General features: G+C 42.7%; 1 protein-coding gene and 1 non-coding gene across 2 annotated transcripts in view; both read right to left on the bottom strand.

The window, feature by feature from the left end:
• The window catches only part of LOC124575954, an 86,217-nt gene that overhangs the window by 54,881 nt on the left and 10,127 nt on the right, over positions 1-21,209 (bottom strand). The window contains exons 2-5 of the mRNA XM_047131199.1: positions 18,792-19,020; positions 4,764-4,951; positions 4,447-4,675; positions 4,088-4,183 (exon numbers count right to left, since the gene is read on the bottom strand). Coding sequence (XP_046987155.1) covers positions 4,088-4,183; positions 4,447-4,675; positions 4,764-4,951; positions 18,792-19,020 — 742 coding nt within the window. The remainder of the gene's footprint in view (positions 1-4,087; positions 4,184-4,446; positions 4,676-4,763; positions 4,952-18,791; positions 19,021-21,209) is intronic.
• Positions 12,517-12,618, bottom strand: LOC124554902. The gene has a single exon (XR_006968487.1). It is a non-coding gene; the product is annotated as a U6 spliceosomal RNA (small nuclear RNA).

The raw sequence follows: 21,209 nt of genomic DNA, 5'->3' as shown, positions 1-21,209 counted from the left end.
AAAACCACTTGTGCGAAGTGGGGCTTCAGCTTTATTGAATCAACTCAGCAGACTAGAAACAGTATTCATGATGACAGTTTGGAAGGACATACTCCAGAGATTTAATAGTATAAATCTGAAATTGCGAAGTGTAAGTATTGATACTAAAATAGTACATGAATTATATGAATCACTTGTAGGATTTATTACATCTATTCGTGGCATGTTCGACTATTATGAAAATAAATTCATGGAGATTGTGAGTAATATAGAGTATGAATGCACCTATAAAAGATCACGAAAACGCAAACTTCTTGATGATGAAGAAGAAGACTCTGAAGAAGTTTTTTTAACTAGAAGAGAAAAATTTAGAGTCGAAACATTTCTCCCAATACACCACAACTTGTACGCCGAATTAGTGAGGAGGAAGGAAAGCTATAGAACACTGTTGGACTCCTTCACAGTTTTCAGTAACCTTAAGAACAGTTCACCTGACGACATTGCTGAACGTGCAGCAAAACTCCAAGTGTCATTCGACACACATTTAGAGCCTTCCTTCCCTAGTGAATGTGTACATTTCGCGGAACTTCTTAAATCCTCTGGGATTAATGATATACCAGTCTAAATGAGTAAATTTTTACGAAATGAGATGTTACAATCTGTGTTTCCGAATTTTTACATTGCTCTTAGGATATTTTTATGTATGGCACTTACAAATTGTTCAGCAGAACGCTCGTTTACGGTTCTTAAAAGACTGAAATCGTACCTGCGTTCTACGTTGTCTGAGGAGAGATTGAACGCCTTGTCCATTCTTCACATCGAAGCCGACCTCCTAACTGATAACCGTCTGAGCTATGAAGATATGATCAACGAGTTTCCTGCCGTCACAGCCAGACGCAAACTTTGCTGACTAGTGAGTTTGTTTATTTATTCATATTAGTTTTAAAAATTTAAGATTATAATCTGATGTTTATTATAAATTAGAGAACATTCATTGGATTTACGAACTGCATAGTACCTGTTTATTTTACAATTGCCGATGGCAGAACACGGAACCAAACCTCGTTTACGTGCAGACGTGACCGAAGGCGGTCAACAATAACCGAATGACCCAGGCCGCTCGGCGCTGTACGGTCAGGACATACTGATACTGTATTATATTACAACTGATGCGTATTCTTGGTGTCTGCTGGAATGTATGGGGTGTAGTAACTTCGTTCCCAGTACGCTCAGTGTTCTCGTTTGCAAGCACGCCGGAAATGTCGGCTTTCGTAACAAATTTATACCTATTGGCTACGACAACTACGAAGAACTCTAGAAGTAAAATTACCAATCACTAACACTGTTCACTTTGAGCCTACCATGGTTAACCCAGCGAGTAATATTGGTGCTTTAGCGGTATTTTGTTATGTTGGATTGTCACTGCGCAAAAAGGAGGTGGGAGCGAATAGTCGCTCGTTACCCACTGCCTTTCACCACTGTGTTGTATAATTCACCCAAGTACAGATTGGTTTTTTCCCTTATAACTGCAAAAGGCGAATACAAGAATTAATTGAATGGAGCTTTGTATGTACGTACAACAAACACTTCCGTGCATGAATAAGGACTACTTCCTAAATTGTACTCCGCAAGCCACGTGATAGTGAGTGGCAAAAGTTTCTTTGTGTACTATCGCTTACCGCTTTTCCCGTTTCAGGCGCGAATGATTGTGCGGGAAGAACAATGGTTGTTAGTAAGCCTCCTTGTGAACTAGAATCTCTCTAATTTTACGTCCATGGTTTTTTTTGCGAGACTGCAATGTATTGGTTGACTCTTCTAGTAACGTACGCCGCCCGCCCCGTTAGCCGTTCGGTCAAAAGCAATACTTTCCGGGTGGGAAGGCGTGCCGGTCCCCCGCACGAATCCGCCCGGCGGATTAGTGTCCAGGTCCGGTGTGCCGGCCAGTCTGTGGATGGCTTTTAAGGCGGTTTTCCATCTGCCTCGGCGAATTCCGCCTCAGTTACACTATGTCGGCGATTGCTCTACGTACGCGTGAACCATAATTACTTTAGCACGTAAACATTGTGGTTACACTCGTCTGGTGTGAGACGTTCCCGGGGGGTCCACTGTGGGCCGAACCGCACAAGAACCCTGGGTTCGGTGTGGGGCGGCGGTGGGGTGAGTGGACTGCTGTAGTCTGTTGTGGTGTTGTGAACCACTGAGGGCTACAGTGGGGACGAATCCTCTCCGTCGTTTCTAGGTCTCTAGTTCCATACAGTACAATACAATACAACGCACGCTCTCGGAATTTTAACATTTAACAACTCTGCGACGCACAGCGCCTCTGTTGTACCGTCTGCACCTGTAGTTGGCTTCGCATCTCTATGACGCTTTCACATTTACTGCAGAAACGGAACATACGGCTCCTGTTTGGTACTCTATGAATCCTGTTTGGTACAAGTCCCAGACTCGCGACGAGTATGGAAATGCTTATCGAAGGGTAGTTTCATAAGTTACCTCCTTTGTGAATGGATTACAAAACAAGTGAATTCCTCCACTGATTCTATCTTATATCTGCCTACATATCGTAAACATAAACATCAATATTTCGTGCAGATGTTTTAATTTATTGACCTTTATCGATCAAGTTGTGCCTCATGGGAACTCTTCTGACGTGTGCTTCATCAGTCGCTTAAGGTATACTATAATCTGGAGTTAATTTTCAGTTACTTAACTATGTTATCTATACTTTAATCACAACGCTTTGCAGTGACACCAGACAAGTCGTCAGGCCATAGATACGTAGTTACCACTGTGCTAGAAAAGCGTTCCGGCTGTAGATACTCAGTGGTTTCCCCCCGAAGTCGGGGCAGGCCGCTAGCATTTTATGAATGCGGCTGCATCTGGTGGTTGTTCTGGAATCGATTTATCTGACCAAGATAGCTCTTTCTCCATATTCATGCATAATGCGTTGCAACTGTTTCTGCTGAGAGTCAACGGCCAATTCCAGCACCAAGTGTCGATCTTATATATGTTGTGTGTGTGTCCATAAAAAAAGAGAACTCCATGAACGACTTGAGATAGGACGTTCATATTCACAGGAAATGTACATTAGTATGTTTTGCAGAAATGATTAGCATCTGAACCATGCCGGCTCTCGGGCTCAAGGTCAACACTGATATCATGGCTTTGTCGTTATGAACCGAAGGTAATGGATCAGTGGGAATGTTAGAAGACGCACAGGATGCCTCGCAGACGTATGCACGAACTGTACTGTCCAACCAGTGGCTTTGAAAGACTGAGCAATATTGGCATGAGAAAAAAGTGATGCATCGATCCGGGAAACTGCTGCTCGTGTGGGACGAAATGTGTCGGCAGTGCAGCCGGTGTGTGCAGAATGGTTCGCGGAAGGCCGCGTAGAACACGAAGAGGTAGTCAGGTCGCACCACCAACACCACCCACTGAGAAGATCGATGCATCCGAATGGCATTGCAGGACAGATCTGCGTACTCCTAAACTGTGGCGTAACGGTGAAACAGTGTAACGTATGGTATATATATACACAGTGAAATTAATGATGGTATAACGCTCACTTGTGATACACTTCAAGTTGCTGTTATGCCTACAAATTTTTGTCCATTAACAATCTCAAGTTACGTTCTGTGAATTAGGAAATCTTCAGTACAATCATACAGCTAGTCTGATATTTGCATCTCTCACGTTTTGGTGGCAGTGAATAACTCTACCGAAACCATTATGTACTTCCAGGAACACGGAACAGCCAGGGTTCCAGTATCTACTGCTTCCTACATCTCTTGGACAAACAGAATGAATTGGTTTTACACGATCACTGTTGCAGCACTCCGTGTTGATCACTACAAAGGCGATTGTCAGTCACTATAGATATCAGAGTACAACAGCAAGAAAAATTCAAAATTCTACAACAGACCGACATAGGAATACAGGCCAATAGTTTAATACTTTTATCGATCAGAATGACGAACCTGAATTTTTTCCCCAACATTGGGAATGCTTCTTGTGTCCAGCGACCTACGATACACTGATAACAGAAGAGGAACAAGTTCTCGCACAGACACATAACAACAGATGCTACAGGAGAAACTCTTACCTGTAATGTTGGAGGTTTCATCTGTAGGCTCCCTGCAGGCCCAGACAATTGAGTAGCTGTCGTAGTCAGTATCCAGGACCCAATAGGGACCCGTCACTGGCAACACACAAAGAAACAAGCTAGTGTGAGCACTGAAATGTACATATAAGTTTCCTACAATTTAAAATCCAAAAAAACATTTCTTGAATTACACCTAAGTAGAGAGTTCCTTATAAATAATGCATTTTAAGATATTTTATCACTAATGTAATATTATATACTCATAGTAACTTCTGTTACACATCCTATAATGGAATAAATACTTTGTTGAGGTCCCTAACCTACATATCCATTGTGACACGCACATATGCCACACTGACCTGGCACGCCTGGGAAATGCACCGTGAGTTTGGCCTCTCCGGAGTCAGGGTCATCAAATTCGGCCCAGCCGATGATGTCGTTGAAGGCCCCAGAAGCCGCGCTGAACAGTCTGTTGTGTACAGTCACGTTGTTGTCACCAGCCACTGTGTACTCCGCTGTGGTACATTGCCCGCCTTCCTCGAAGGGAGCTTCTCCGAACCTGGCGATCTCGTACCACACGCCCTGGTACTACACACACACATTTACACGATGGTCAGAAGCAGCTCTACAATCAGAAGTTCACTCCTGCAGCTGCCGTAACTACATTAGGTGTTACCTTAGAAGTGTCAAATTCGGTGACAGTGGCCTTGTCGCATGTGCTGACTCTGACAGTGCACTGTTGTGGGTCCTGTGGGGTGTCTGTGTAGCGACTCCGTGTCAGACCCAGGACCTCCAGCTTGTCATTCACCTGCTGCTCCTGCTCTGCTGTCAGCGGGGCACTCCGTGACAGGATCCATGAGTTCTCTACAAAACAAACGATATGGCTATGTTTGCATTTTGCCATTTTTGCAAATTTCCAGTTCAGAATCGAAAATGTAGATGGCCAATTTCTACTATCCGTTCGTTCTGGAGGAGCGACTTACAGCTAAATAGACGACGAATAGTACATTGCTCTAGCACGCTCGGTTCACTCATCTTACGACCGGAATGAAATTAGCATTACACCCATTCTACATGTGGCAGAAATACTATCTTGGTTCGTCATGTTAAAATGAATTTTATGATCGGATATTTGCATACTATCATTTTTTTGTTAACCCACTCAGTTAAAACATAGTCTAATGTATTGTTAACGTGACAACCTCTCAAAAGCCGGAATGAGCAGATTTTGCAGAGTAGACTGCTGTGAGTCATGCAGGAAGTTTCATTAGAGTTGTGGAAGGTACCAAGAGAGAGGTGCAGATAAACCGACTGCAGAACCGCCGCCAGCTGCACTATGTTTCTCGGTTGAGGATCCACGATGCGAACTGTTCCATAGAGGTGGTCCCACAGATCTTTTGCTGGGTTTAAATCCTGAGAGTTTGGTGGCAGAGGACTACAGTAAACCACAGACGTACACTGCAGGCCGTGTGACACGTTGCATTGTCCTGCTGGTGGATGGTATCGTACCGAGGAAGAACGCAATACATGTACTGGTGGACATCGTTCCCAAGGGCAGATGCATACTTGTATTGTTCCATTTTACCTTCCAGGGTACACCACGAAAACGTTCCCCAGACCATAACACTCCCTCCTCTGGACATGACGCCTTCCTTCGATGGTTGGTGCAGGGTGTTTGCCATCTTCCCGATCGAACATGAAACGTGATTCGTCTGAAAAGGCCAACTGCAACGACGCAATAGACGTCCAGTTGCGATATGGGCGTGCGGATTCCAGCCTTCGTCGCTGATGAGAGAGGGTACCAGGCGCCTGTTGTGGAGTCCCACACGCAGCAACGTTCTGCGCACTATCTTTGAGTAGACACTGTTAGTAGTCGGCTGGTTCACCTGGGCGGTTAGTTGTTCAACAGTTACACGTTTATACGTTCGTACATATCTCCGGAGCCGTAGTTCACTCTCGTCATCTGTGGCAAGTGATGCACCACAGTTGCCTCTGTTCTGGTTTTGGATAACACCATATTGCCATGCTCTGTATACATTCACCATGGCGGCCCGTGAACTGTTTACAGTAGGCCCCCCCCCCCCCCCCCTCTGCCGCTCCCCCCTCCCAGCTGACACACTTTATATATCCATCACAGATAATGCTGGCACCTATCGCCTGTCTTTGGTTGTTGCACGTTGAGTTCGAACATAGGCGACGGTTACTGGACCGTGTATTTGATTTGTGTGATGAGACTCGTGCAATTCTGCAACGAGTAGTATGGCAGTCTTATGAGATCTTTAGAAGGGAACTTATTTGTATCGAATCCAGAGCCGAATTGCGAGCATGTTGCATCAGTTGGTCGATGAGAGAACAGTTCGTACAGCAATATTTTATCCGTTTTATCAAAATCACTTGTAAGCCCCTTGAGGATGAGCATCAGTTCTGCCTTGTGGTTTTTCCATAAAACTTCGGTCGACGCAACACTGTTCTCCCTAATCAAACAGAGTGTTAGCGGAATATCTTCGAATCAGACCCTTATTCACATTTTCTATAGAATATACACATCTGAAATTACTTCATGGACATGCAAGTCACCATTTTGTTTCTATTGTAGTAAAATTTCGAAAATAACTGTTCTTTTTCCCGTAAGATGACTAGATAGCGCCTGAGTTATTTATCTGCAGAGAAGAGTTCTGTAGCCTGGAGAAGGAGTAGAGCAGCCAGGTCGTACCTGCAATGGACTAAACGTAATTTTTGTCCTACAGGACAAAAGAATCCGTTCATATAGAGTTCTTTTAATTATTCTTTTCAAGGTAATCATCGATGTACAGGTTGCAGGTAATTGTATTCCAATTTAGAACCTCGGAGACTATGCCACAGGTGTAAGCGATATTTACAATAAATTATACATCGTTCAAGTGTGGAGGTTATTTACAGTAATATGTAAAATAGAAGTAAAAACGTTAACAGCCAAGTTCACCAATTATAATTTTATTTTTGATTACCAGTTTCGGCAATTCTAAGTTGCCATAATTGGATCATACATATTCTCCCAAAATGGATGTATACTACATGCCTTATGCAAATACATCTCAATACAACTCCATCATATATACAATATATCTTGTCAGGCAATGACACGTCATTACAGGGACATGCAGAAATTGAAACCTCAACATGCCTAATATTTAATGTAAATCTTGTATTATTATTTACATGCCCATGCATCACTTTCTGCATGTTCGTAGAATGTCGTGCCATGACTTGACACGATATATTGTACATATGATGGAATATATTGAGAGGTATTTGTATGAGGTATGTAGCATACATCAATTTTATGAAAATATGCGCCCCACCTTATCGTATCTGATATGGTTATGTTGTAATTTGCGATCTATATGCTTTAAAGATCCGATGATAGTAATTTAGAATTGCCGAAACAGGTAATCGAAACTAAAATTGTAATTATCGATCTCGGTTACTGAAGTTTTTACTTCTATATTTCACTTTTTTTTCCAGCGAATATCTCGTGCTGCCATTGAAACTACAAGGCCCCCAAAAAACATGTGGTTCGTGAGCAGTTAACGATATTATGATTATATTTGAAATATTGATGAGAGTCTGTTACCCAGCATTTACAGTATATTCTTTCTCTTTTTGAATTGCGATACATATTTTACTATTTTCTGTGTGTTGTTGCTCTAAACCAGTTTCAATATATCGATACAAGCCCTTTAGCAACCCCTTGGCAAAGTCACGGTATCACTTTAGCTCTTTGTAAAGTCGGTTTGCCCTCGACCAATAGCAGTCGTTCGCAGATTGCAGGCCATAAGGTTTTCTGTGTTTAAGAGTGTTAACTATTCTAGTTTGGTTGCAGTTCTGAATTACATTCGTGGCTACGCAGTACTGAGAAGGCCTTTATCTGTTGGAGATACTAGCCGCTCATCAAACATTATCGTGTACAAGGACTCAAGTAAGATCAACCCGAATTATGTTCAATGACGATGTTTAACTTTGCGGGTGGGGTTAACTTGGTAAGGCTTTTTGGTGTGGTTCCGCGCGTAGGTATTCGATCGCGTATTTTCGCTACTTCAATAGGTGCAGATGCTTTGCCAATTAAGGATTGCTTGGAAGCTTGTGATAGCATTATATATTACTTTATTCATTTCCTGGTGTGGTAAATTGGAAGATGCTACCCTCCTCAGAAGCGTAGAGGTAATTATCCTAAAGAGTTAGAATTGGGTATTTTATTAATTATCTCACATGTGATTGTCAAAGCAACAGCTGCAATTGTAGGTTGAAATATCCTTACAGGTTCTAAAGGGTTGAAAATGTAAGCTGATTAAACACATTTCTCACCATTCAATTTTATCGAGAACCATATAATTATTTGTATCCCGTCCATTGGAACATGCGATGCTGGTTGGCTCTAATTATGTTTTCTCTTATGTAAACTAACAGTGGTAGTCACCGTCACTGTGATAGCTAACTCTATGGCTACTACGCTATGCATGAGGCACAATAGTAGAAAACAGAAACTGTATGCATGTTATTTAATGTTACAGGAACCGAGAGTAGTATGGTTTCGTGTGATTTAATGCTGGGCGTTCTTACGATACTTGTTGTTGTGCTGCCTCGCTGATTTGTTACAGTAATAAGTGCATCGGGGAGGTAGACTTTTGTTAAAGGATTTTTTGCCTACAGTAATTAACTATTTTCTGTATTCCACATTTATGTACACACGGCTGTGGGCACTACCCCATTGCACAGCTAGACCCTACAAGCGAAAGGGTAACACAAGCTCAAAGTGTTCAATATCACTTACGAAGTAATCCATTCATGTACTACCAGCAACGTCTAGATATCCAGGCCCTCAGGTCCTTCTGTTTTCCTGAAGTTATGAAAGTGTGGTATGTGTGATTGTTTTATATATAATTTTTTTTTAGAATAATTCATTCTGCTTGTCAGTATCAGTGCTTAACAATCATTACTTATTGGGAGTAGTCTGTGATTTTGAAACACACATGCCATTTTGAACATAAATGAGCTCAATGATTTAAAATGGTACTTCGAGAGAATACGTCATAAACTTAACATGTCACATGCAAATTAATTATCCCCACGAAAGATTGTTGAGCAGAAGAAAAAAATTAAAGAAAAAACCACAACTTTAACTTCAGAAAAAAAACTAGACTGTGTTCAATAACTTCATAATCGATTATTAAAGCTAAGACGATCGCAGTACCTGAAATCTTTGGTCATAACCAAAATTCTCATCAAGTGAATTCCATTTTTTTATTACACATAACACACATTTATGACAAAAGCCTAACATTGCTGATCACTCACTGTTTCAGTTGATACCATCTAATTCCTCTGAAACTTTGTTTTAGTAATCCTGTAAAAATACATATTTCTTATGTTGAAACCACTTCAGTACCTTATCCCACATTTTTCTATCATGAACTGAAAATCAATCAGACTTTAGTTGGATAATACAGCTCACGTTGTAAATTCAGAAATTGTATCACATCTGAACAAACGAAGATGTTGTGAAACATTTGAATGGAATTGAAATAGTGTTTCGAAAACTAACACGTACTCAGGGGGTGCTGAATGAGAAAACTTCATGTTTTACTGGCAGGTAGAGGGCTACACTTAGAAACTGGAGGTCCCGGTTTCAATTCCTGGATAGGAGATAGGATTTACCTTCGTTCCAGTCCTTTCAGGATGGTCCCAGGTCCAGTTAGCCCGCTATCTAACTGAGTAGGTACTGGGTATGTTTCCCGGGCTACAAGTGGGACGGGGCGATGAATCGCCAACTTTCCGCTTCCCCCTCCTAGTGTCGTGGCAGCTGAAAAGTTGCACTTAATCCTTAGCCAGACCTGACTCCTGTTCGCGAGTTCAGAGCCAAATGCTTTACGTTTACTTTTTAAACATACTATTAGAACCGAAATGCAGCCACTGAATTAATATTACTAATATATAAATCGTAATAGTAAATTCTTAACAACTTCAGAAATACAACATATTCGCAAAATCTAAGACAAGTTTTGGAATCAATACGAAAATTCCTTTAAAATGAGAACATTACACATAACCTGTCAGTCGTTTTAGATTTCTCACAAATTTCAATTATTTTATTTAACTAAGATGGAATACAGATTTGTGCTCTCAAGCATTAATATATATTCAAAAAAGTTTAGTGTGCAACAGAAAGACTGTTTAAGTTAGTAGTAATATAAATGAAAACGGCACTAGCTTTCAGGCAGCTCATTATGTCTGTACGAGGGTCATTTAATAAGTAATGCCCCAATTTTTTTCTCTGAACATATCTGTTGCTAAGAGCCAGAATTTGGAGACAATATACATTAACATGTCTTGTCCATGTCCTATTTTTCTACGTAGCCTCTGTCACTTTCTATGGCTGTACGCCATCGTTGCGGAAGAGCATGTATTCGCTGCTGATAAAAGCTCTTGTCCTGTAGGCGTAGCCATGTTTTCACTGCATGACTGACACTCTCATCATCTTCAAAGTGTGTTCCCTGCAGAGAATCTTTAAGTGGCACAAATACATGGAAGTCGGAGAGTGCCAGGTCTGGACTGTAGGGCGGATGAGGCAATGATGCCGGCCGGTGTGAACGAGCGGTTCTAGGCGCTTCAGTCTGGAACCGCGCGACCGCTATGGTCGCAGGCTCGAATCCTGCCTAGGGAATGGATGTGTGTGATGTCCTTAGGTTAGTTATGTTTCAGTAGTTGTAGGTTCTAGGGGACTAATGACATCAGATGTTGTCCCATAGTGTTCAGAGCCATTTGAACCATTTTTTTGAGGCAATGATGTCCAACCCAATTTGGCGACTTGTTCCTGGGTTCTCAGACTTGGGTGTGGGCGTGCATTATCATGGTGGAGAAAGATTTCTGCTGGATTCTTGTCCGATCTAACACGTCGGAAACGGTTCTTGAGTTTATTCAGACTCTTCAGGTATGCCTCTGAAGTGATGGTTGACCCTCTTGGCATCACATACACGAGAATGACGCCATCTTATTCCCAGAAGACTGTCACCATGACGTTTTTGGCAGAGTGGGTTGTTTTGAATTTCTTCTTTTGTGGTAAATGAGGATAATGCCACTCCATGGACTGACTTTTGTTTGCGGCGCAAAGTGGTGCACCCAGCTTTCGTCCCCCGCATCACAGAAAGGCCTCTCCGTCGGTCTCAAAAACGCTCCAATAATTCAGGTGAAATGGCCTTTCTTTGAATCCCCCCCTGTGAGTATCCATGGACCTAATCGTGAGCACCTCCTTGATCATCCGAGAGTCTCGATCGTTGCAGACGCACTTCTAATGCTGACCGACAACTGTAGAGCTAATTGTCGGGTTGGGATGCGCCGGTGGACACGAATAATAGCACCCGCACCATTCAGCATGTCCGGAGCAGTGGCTGTGACTGGACGTCCCGAGCGTGGCTGATCGTGGAGCTCTGCTTTTGCATTTCCTGAGGCTGTAACTTTCTTTACCCGTCGTGCAACTGTACTCCTATCAACTGCATCATCGCTACACACTGGACACAAACGTTTGTGGATGTTCAACACGATTTCTTTTTCTGCACGCAAGAATTCAATGATATCACGCTCCTTGTAACGTGAGTCGTATGTAGACGCCATTTTGGCGCTTTACTACGACTCTGCCACCTGCTAGAACGGTTCGAAAGTTCACAGGCGCAGAGAACAAACATCAAATGTGAAGCACCAACAAGTACTATTGCCTCTGTATGTTAATGTCCTTTTTTAAAAAAAATATGGGGCATTACTTATCTAAGGGCCCTCGTACTTCGTATTGCGACATCACATCCGTTAAACTGGTAGCGAGATGAAAGTCTTGAAACACATTTTGGAGAGGCACCAAACGTCAAGGGATGAGAGAAGTGGCCGGCCGCGGTGGTCTCGCGGTTCTAGGCGCGCAGTCCGGAACCGTGCGACTGCTACGGTCGCAGGTTCGAATCCTGCCTCGCGCATGGATGTGTGTGATGTCCTTAGGTTAGTTAGGTTTAAGTAGTTCTAAGTTCTAGGGGACTGATGACCACAGCAGTTGAGTCCCATAGTGCTCAGAGCCATTTGAACCATTTTTGATGAGAGAAGGTGATGACGTCTCGTAGACACGCAAGACTTTTAATTTTTCTAAATGCCAGTCAGATGCGAACAAAAGCAGAGATAAAACTACAAGAGTTTAGTTTGTGTCTAGATGAACGTAAAGTAAGGACATCTGCAGTCAGAATTATTGACAGTGATGCAATCACAAATTAAAATCTATTAAGCCGCATAATTAATTTTATCTTTCAATGTGGAAATTATTCATGATAATTTTCATTTTCTAAATTGAGTCAGATTATGATGATGATATTTGGTTTGTCGGGCGCTCAACTGCGCAGTCATCAGCGCCCGTACAAAGTCCCAATTTTCACGTCACGATTTTGCGTGTCGTCCTTGCGCAGGGCGATGCTAATCTTCTCTGTATCGTTCCAATTTTAGTACATGTACCCCAGAGACATTATTTTTAGACTCTTTTGTGTTTATGAGAATGAAAACATGTAAAAACGAAAGTCAAGTTTAGAATTGTGGTTTAACATTCTGAAATATGAACGTAGTAATTCGGCTGCCAGTCGGCTCCGTATTGTCGTTCTCGCATAGGCCAGAAAATGTCTGATTTGCAAAAAATTTGTACAATACTAGCTAAGTCGATAACGACCACTACTGGTCACCTTAAGTTTATCTCTGTTAGTTCTCAGAGTAATACTGGTGCAGTAGCGGTATTTTGCTATCAGCTTACACTGGTGTGTCGTAGTAGGCCCACTGAGCTTAGGAAACGCTGGGAATTGGATCGTCACTGCGCGAAAAGAAGGTGGAACCCAACAGTCCCCAGTTCTCCACTGTCTATCTCCACAATGAATGCTGGAATTAACGGAGGGACGGATTATTGTTTCTATTGAAACAGCGCGAATGGCGCGAGGAAAGAACAATTGCTGATAAGATTGTGTGTGAAGTCTAATATCTCTGATTTTACTCTCTTATTAATCTTGCGATATATACGTAGAAGGAAGCTACGTAGTTACTGACTGTACTGGAAAAGTGCGCTCTCGGAATGTTAACAGTAAACTACACGGTGGTGCACAACAACTTTTTTGTAGCGTTTGCCACTTTTCATGTCCATGACGCTTTCGCGCTTACTGAGTAGGCCTGTAACGAAAGATGCTGCTCTTCATTCAGTCCTATTTAGTACGGATCCCAGGTTGACGAGCAATACTCAAGTAGTGATCAGTACTGCGTTAATGTGAGCCTGAACCCGGTTTCGCTATATTATGACGGTAACAGTGGACTCAAATTTAACTAAAGAGTCGGATATTATGTAGGTGGGAGTAAAGAACTCATACTCACATAAACAAAGGAACTGAGGCAGTGTGTCTGGCACCAATCCTGCATCTCTGTTTCAGTTTTAAAACAGCTGGATTTGGGGGGATGCCCTTTGAAGAAGCACACTTGTAGTTGTGGTCACCTTTTATTGTACAGTAATTTCAACCTAACAATGCTTGCTCACACTCGTCATTACCCTTACAATACTGTTTCATTTAGTTGGTGCCATTCTAGAAATCTTACCACAAAATTAACAAATAATGGAAGCCAAAGGAATGAATTAAAATTTTTGTCATGGCCGGGGCTCCTTGCTTACTAGGCCGGTGTGTTTGCCATTACACCACCATAGCAGTTGTCCGGCCGCGGTAGCTGCGTGGTCAGCGTGATGGAATGTCAATCTTAAGGTCCCGGGTTCGATTCCCGGCTGGGTCGTAGATTTTCTCCGCTTAGGGACTGGGTGTTGTGTCGTCCTAATCATCATCATTTCATTCCCATCGACGCGCAGGTCGCCAAAGTGGCGTCAAATCGAAAGACCTGCACCAGGTGAACGGTCTACCCGACGGGAGGCCTTAGCCACACGAATTTCATTTTTTACCATAGCAGTGTAGGTAACGGATTTGCATTTTCTACCCTAGTCCAATGCCTTCCTCTACACAAACTTCAACTCATGTCTTCAGCTTATTATCCCCTTCTTAAACCGTCACAATTGCCGAAGTTCTCTCGTGTCGGAGTAGCACTCCAGCTTTGGACGTAATGGGGAAATCCTGCCCGTACTTCAGGCGTAGGTGACCTATAGGTCTGATATAATTAATTTTCCTTGAGAAAGGGAAAATAAGCTGAAGTCATGAATTGAAGTTTATGTAAGGAAAGACACTGGAGTAGGGTAGTCCGTGGAGCTGTGTAATATATACTGCTATGGTGGTGTAATGGCTAGAATACCTGCCTAGTAAGCAAGGAGACATGGATTCAAGTCCTCCCATGGCACTCATTACGTACATATATACATTAATCCTTGTTCCATAGATCATGAATACGACATTTAAATTCTTTTCTTTAGTTGTCATCAATATGGTAATAAAGTTAAGGATCATACGTCTCAAAGAAAATTAATTATATCAGAGCTATAGAAATTAACAAAGTTAAGACGCTGCACAATAATTGCTGTTGTTCATCAAAACCATGTGACTGTTAAACTTATGTACTTGACACAATAAATCCAAGCGAAACTTTTTTAGTTATTTGGTAAAATTCTCTTTTTCCCTGATTTATTTAATCAAAATGCTTTCTTTTAGCCGAGATCAACTTCTTCGCTCTCTTCGGCGTTCGTCTCACTTCCAATGTTCACTAGTCCTTAATACAGCTTCGTTTCGCTAAATTTCATTCACCTCCCCTGATTCGAAAGGCACACGAACGTCAGAATCAAAAAGTCGCCTTTTCAGCAATGAAACGCCCCCAGCAGATATTGGTACGCTTACAATAAATCATTGTTATTTGTAATCTGTCACTCATTTTATACTAAAAGTGGCAGCCAGAATTTAGCCTATTATAAAACAATAACAAGGTGAAATGGAGAGAAAACAAATCTTATACTCAAGACCTCAAAGATTTAGGAGATATTTTCTTAGCTGCAACATTTGAATGACCTATACACTACTGTCCTGCGGAGGTGCTTCATGCCAAACCGCGTCCATGCTGATAGTGTTTTGAGAGAGGAACGTCTTCTGATTTTCAGCAGTTCCTATTTGAGTTCACGGGGCATTTCCATAACACTTGGGTGTCGATCGATCGAACTAGTAACAAACCTAGCAACAAGGCCTTGAATATCTCGAAAGTTTTCCTTTGATCAGATCCACTGGGGACCCACAAATCCCGCACAGTGCTCAAGAATATTTGCACAATTGTCCTCCACAAAGTGTTCTTTACAGTTCCCAACTGAAACACGGTTACATTGCAAGTCGCTTTGTAACATTGCACCTAAATATGTAATCGACATTACTGAGTCAAGCAGCACCCACTAATACTGTATTCGAACAGTACGGGATTGCTTTTCTTATTCATCTGGCTTAAATTATACTCTGCCGGGAAAAAACGTTGGTACTCCCTTTTAGAGGTTTCCAATTCACTCAAAATTTATTGTTGCAACAGTGCATATGGAGTGCATGAAATGATTATATTTGCAGATCAATAGCACAAGCGGTTCTGCGGTACTAGGTATCGAAGCATGTTGAAATACCTGTATTAGTAAGTGGTTTTGCCTCGGTGGACAGCAATGCAGGCGCTGCCTCTGATAGCCAGCGTTCGCACAGATAGTAAATATTGTCCTGGGGTACGTTATGCCACGCCTGCTCCACCTGTTCACGTACTTCTGTAAGAGTTGGTGCCTGACGAGTCACAAGATTCACACCTCGTTCCATTATATCCCACATGCGCTGGATTGCAGGTCGTGCTGGCCAGGGAAGTTGCTGCAAGTCTTGCAGAGCGCGTTCAATTTATCGTCCCCTCCGGAAAGATGAGCGAGAATTATAACTTATCGCACCCCAGAATCTGCTTTTATCGCTGAAGACCAAGGCGCACCATTCCATCTTCTAAGTGATCCTATCTTGGCACCAGTAGGGCCGTGCACGTCGATGATGTGGTGTGAGTGGAATACGGACTAGAGGTGAGCATACCCGTAGCCCCACTACTAATAACTGGTTGGCAACAATTTGTGTTGGTACGTCTGGGCTCACAACCTTTCTGATCTGTGATGTGGTATCTGTACGATCTGCCACTGCTGCCATTACAATACGACGATCCTGGCGGGGATCTGTGCTTCTTGGACTTCCATAATCGTGTATACAGGTGTGAGAATTTTTACATGTCCACTGACAATTGATAACTGATTTCAGGTGTGCCGCAGGGGAGTGTCGTAGGACCGTTGCTATTCACAATATACATAAATGACATTGTGGATAACATCGGAAGTTCACTGAGGCTTTTTGCACATGATATCGAGGTAACAATGGAAAATTGTACTGAAATTCGGGAGGATCTGCAACGAATTGACGCATGGTGCAGGGAATGGCAATTGAATCTCAATGTAGACAAGTGTAATGTGCTTCGAATACATAGAAAGAAAGATCCTTTATCATTTAGCTACAATATAGCAGGTCAGCAATTTGAAGCAGTTGATTCCATAAATTATCTGGGAGTACACATTAGGAGTGATTTAAAATGGAATGATCATATAAAGTTGATCGTCGGTAAAGCAGATGCCAGACTGAAATTCATTGGAAGAATCCTAAGGAAATTCAATCCAAAAACAATGAAAGTAGGTTACAGTACACTTGTTCGCTCACTGCTTGAATATCGCTCACCAGTGTGGGATCCGTACCAGATAGGGTTGGTAGAAGAGATGGAGAAGATCCAACGGAAAGCAGCGCGCTTCGTTACAGGATCATTTAGTAATCCTGATTGCGTTACGGAGATGACAGATAAACTCCAGTGGAAGACTCTGCAGGAGAGACGCTCAGTAGCTCGCTACGGGCTTTTGTTGAAGTTTCGAGAACATACCTTCACCGAGGAATCAAGCAGTATATTGCTCCCTCCTACGTATATCTCGCGAAGAGACCATGAGGATAAAATCAGAGAGATTAGATCCCACACAGAGGGATACCGACAATCTTTCTTTCCTCGAACAATACGAGACTGGTATAGAAGGGAGAACCGATAGAGGTACTCAAAGTGCCCTCCGATACACACCGTCAGGTGGCTTGCAGACTATGGATATAGATGTAGATAACAGTATCGTTGCACAAATGATGCAACACATCCAGTTTGTGTGGCAGTTCTCCGGAAGGACCATCCCACCCCTTTCAAACTCACTTAGTTCGCCGTAGGAAGCACGAGAGCGACTCTGTAGCATAGTTGCCTGTTTGCTTCACACGTTTGCACCACACTGGCCTTCTGGCTGTGAGCTTCCCCTATCAAAAGGTTGACAGAGATGGCACTCTGGTAGCTATGCCGCTACGCTACCTGTTGGGCCGGTCGCTGTGGCCGAGCGGTTCTAGGCGCCTCAGTCCGGAACCTTGCAGCTGCCACGGTCGCAGGTTCGAATCCTGCCTCGGGCATGGATGTGTGTGATGTCCTTAGGTTAGTTAGGTTTAAGTAGTTCTAAGTCTAGGGGACTGATGACCACAGATGTTAAGTCCCATAGTGCTCAGAGCCATTTGAACCATTTGAACTACCTGTTGGGGGACGACGGTGAAACCATTATCAGTACGTCTACTAACCCCCAGGTGGCATATGCTGTCATCCGATCGAAATCGACTCTTTCCAGATGTACTAATTTTTTTCCGGCAGTGCATATGTCACCTTTAGAGCAAGCAGCAATTCAGCGCGCAAAATAGAAATTGTTTCACAGTAATTCTTCACCATTCTACGGTCGCTCACATGCAAACAGTTGGAAACAGGTGCTGACCCCATCTCCCAGCTTGTTTATATTCACAGGGCACTTCGCTGTGGCACTCATGTCCGAAAAAGAGCAGGGTTACTCACCTACAACAGTTTAAAGGGAAAGCATTGAAGTTGCTTATTATGGACTCAGTAACACATTTCGACATTACTGGGGAAATAAGCTGCGGTGTGCGGCATCAGGAACTATTTGCATACCTCTCTGAAAATATTTAAGGAGCTAACGGACATCCCATACAAGGGCGGTTGTATGTGCAATTGAATCCCGCTCCTGATATGATCTCGTAAACTGTGCAGTCTCTAATGTTAGAAAATACGTAACCTCGAAGCGTCGATGAGGGTCAGATAGCGCTTTACTGAACGGCGAAATGTATCAAAGCATCTTCTTACCCGTAATGTCAGAGGATCCGTCTGCAGGCTCTCTGCAAGCCCAGACAATTGAATAGCTTTCGTAGTCAGTATCCAGGACCCAATACGGACCCGTTCCTGTCAACAAACAAAGAACCAAGCACGTGTGAATACTGAATGGTACATATTTTTCCTACAACTTACAATACTGAAATAAACTTCATTGGCGCCAATTTAAATTGAAGGGTTATTGGAAGTAATATCTATTAAGTTATTTCATCGTATATACAGTATTATGTGCTCATAGTCTCTCCTGCAACACACCAAATAGCGGCATTAATAATTTCTTAAAGTTCCTAATTAACATAGCCATTGACACTTCAAAAAAGACATCAAATCATAACTGTAATTATAAATGTCTTCTACAAAGAAGTATTTCATCTTCTTCATTACTTCATTTATTTGATGTCGTTGCATATTGTCGTGTCTTTAGAGTAAAAGTCGCCCTACTGACCTGTTACGCCTGGGAAGTGCACCGTGAATTTGGCCTCTCCGGATTCAGGGTCGTCCCACTCGGCCCATCCGATGATGTCGTTGAAGGCCCCCGCAGCCGTGCTGAACAGTCTGTTGTGTACGGTCACGTTGTTGTCGCCAGCCACTGTGTACTCCGCCGTGATGCACTGGCCCCCCTCCTCGAACGGAGCCTCTCCCAACCTGGCGATCTCGTACCACACGCCCTGATACTGTACAGACGCACAGGAGGTATAATGGTCAGTAGCAGCTCAGCAGCCACAATCCCACGGCCGCAACTGCCTTAACTACATCGGTGTTACAAGCGTCAAAATCGGTCACAGCAGGCTTATCTCATCTGTGGACTACGCAAACGCACTGTTGTTGATCCTGAGGGGTGTCTGTGGTTAGTATTGCGTTGAAAATACAGGACGAATCAAAATGAATATAGTGATTAAAAATAACTGTATCTTTTTCGCTTAGCGATACATCGATAATAATTACAGAGAGTGCTAGAGAAAGTTCGTAATTTCGACATTACTCATGACGAGTGAATCGAAAACTTCTCATTTCGGGCCACACAAAAGTTGAATGCCCGCCGGAACAAATGGATCTCGATGGGCGATAGAGGGCAGTGCCATCGCAGCGCTACACCCGGCTAGAGACTGCACTACCGTCTCGCCACGCGAATACACCGGGCATGAGTGTCCATCGCGGCCAAGCCTTCTAGATACAAGGCCTACGCACAGCGGCCATATTGGCACGTGACGTCACAAACTGTTGGCCATCTTATCTTCGGTCGGCAGTCCTGTTGGCGTGTATGTTTTGTTGGAAGTGTGGGACGCGTGAAAGTGATATATTTTTCATACAGTATTCGCCTACAGTTCTGCGAAGTATGGGATACAAGTGCTGCGTTCCCTTTTGCCAGGGAAATTATAAATCCCAAAAAGGCATGAAAGTGCACGTGTTTCGATTTCCAAAATGTGTGAAGTTGAGAAATCGCTGTATTGCAGCTATTCCCAGACAGGAATCTGTGTCTACGCATCATTCAAGGGTAAGTAAATAACAAAAAAATTGTAGCGTGTTATTGGTTTCCATTGCACCACATTTGCCAGTTGTTTTTAAAAGCAGTTATGTATCATGTATCGGTATCATTTGTTTCTTAATTCTGGACCATTGCTGCGAGGTTAATACCAAGCTGGCTGTGAAATGTCTCTCATATTTGCAGCTATTGTCACACAGAACAGTTATATTAATTAGTGTGACTCGAAAATGTTTAGTATTCCTTATCATTCCTACCAGATTATTGAGTTTCCAGTACTTTTATTTGGAAGAGCTACAGAATGATTTTGTTCAGTTTTACATATACAGCCGACCGTTGTGGCCAAGCGGTTCTAAGCGCTTCAGTCCGGAACCGCGCGACTGCTACGGTCGCAGGTTCGAATCCTGCCTCGGGCATGGATGTGTGTGATGTCCTTAGGTTAGTTTGGTTTAATTAGTTCTAAGTTCCAGGGGACTGATGACCTCAGATGTTAAGTCCCATAGTGCTCAGAGCCATTTTGAGCCATTTACATATACAACTATTCGGAAATAATTTCAATTTGAGTAAACTACCTTAGAAAATTGCTTAAATGAATTCAGCGTTCGACAGATTAAGCAGTAAAGAAAGCAGAATTTCGAGGTAAGTGCATTATGATTAAATTAACAGCAGTCTCTGACACGAATTTCAATCAAGGATATAGGAGAAACAATCTTTTCATGTTTAAGGTTCTCAAGTTCTGGAGAAACAGGGAAATAAAATATTTTTTCCTTTTTTTTATTTATTAAACATTATGTCAGGAGGAACCCCATTTCGTCGAATGATTTGAGTTTCGTGTGAGGTCAGCAAATTTTGAAGTGGAGAGGAAAATTTACGAAAGTAACGAAGGAAATAAATTCTGAAATTCTGTAGGAGCTCCAGCTGCTTTATTTAAAACCGAAAACGTCTGCTTGTTGTTGCATATTGCCGATTTTTTACTGCAAGAAAGCGTAGCTCCTGAGGTAAAAGACAAAATTTAAAAGTGCAGTTTGTATTCAAGCCTAGAAACACGTATTTAAGACAAATCGTCAAAATAATTTTACATCTTGACACAACATAGGGCGGTTTTGTTCAGTTACTTTACGCAATTATATAAATTTCCATACATTCATTACAAGGACATGTAGAAGAGGAAAGCACGAGAATTGCTATGTGGTCTCAGCTCTGAAACTTGTAAAGTTCGTATAGCTGCAGAGTGCTTAACAGGAGCGTTCCGATACAGACCCTGCCATCAGTATGTGACGTCACAATTATGCGCGCAGGCCTGTAGTCTAGGTGCTGCTGCTCGCGGCCGGCATAAACACCGCCGTGTCCCGATTGCTTAGTCAGTCGTGCATTTCGTCC

The sequence above is a fragment of the Schistocerca americana genome, chromosome 1 (assembly GCF_021461395.2).
Source record: "Schistocerca americana isolate TAMUIC-IGC-003095 chromosome 1, iqSchAmer2.1, whole genome shotgun sequence".
NCBI classification, from domain to species: Eukaryota; Metazoa; Arthropoda; class Insecta; order Orthoptera; family Acrididae; genus Schistocerca; species Schistocerca americana.
This window is presented reverse-complemented; position numbering and strand designations above follow the sequence as displayed.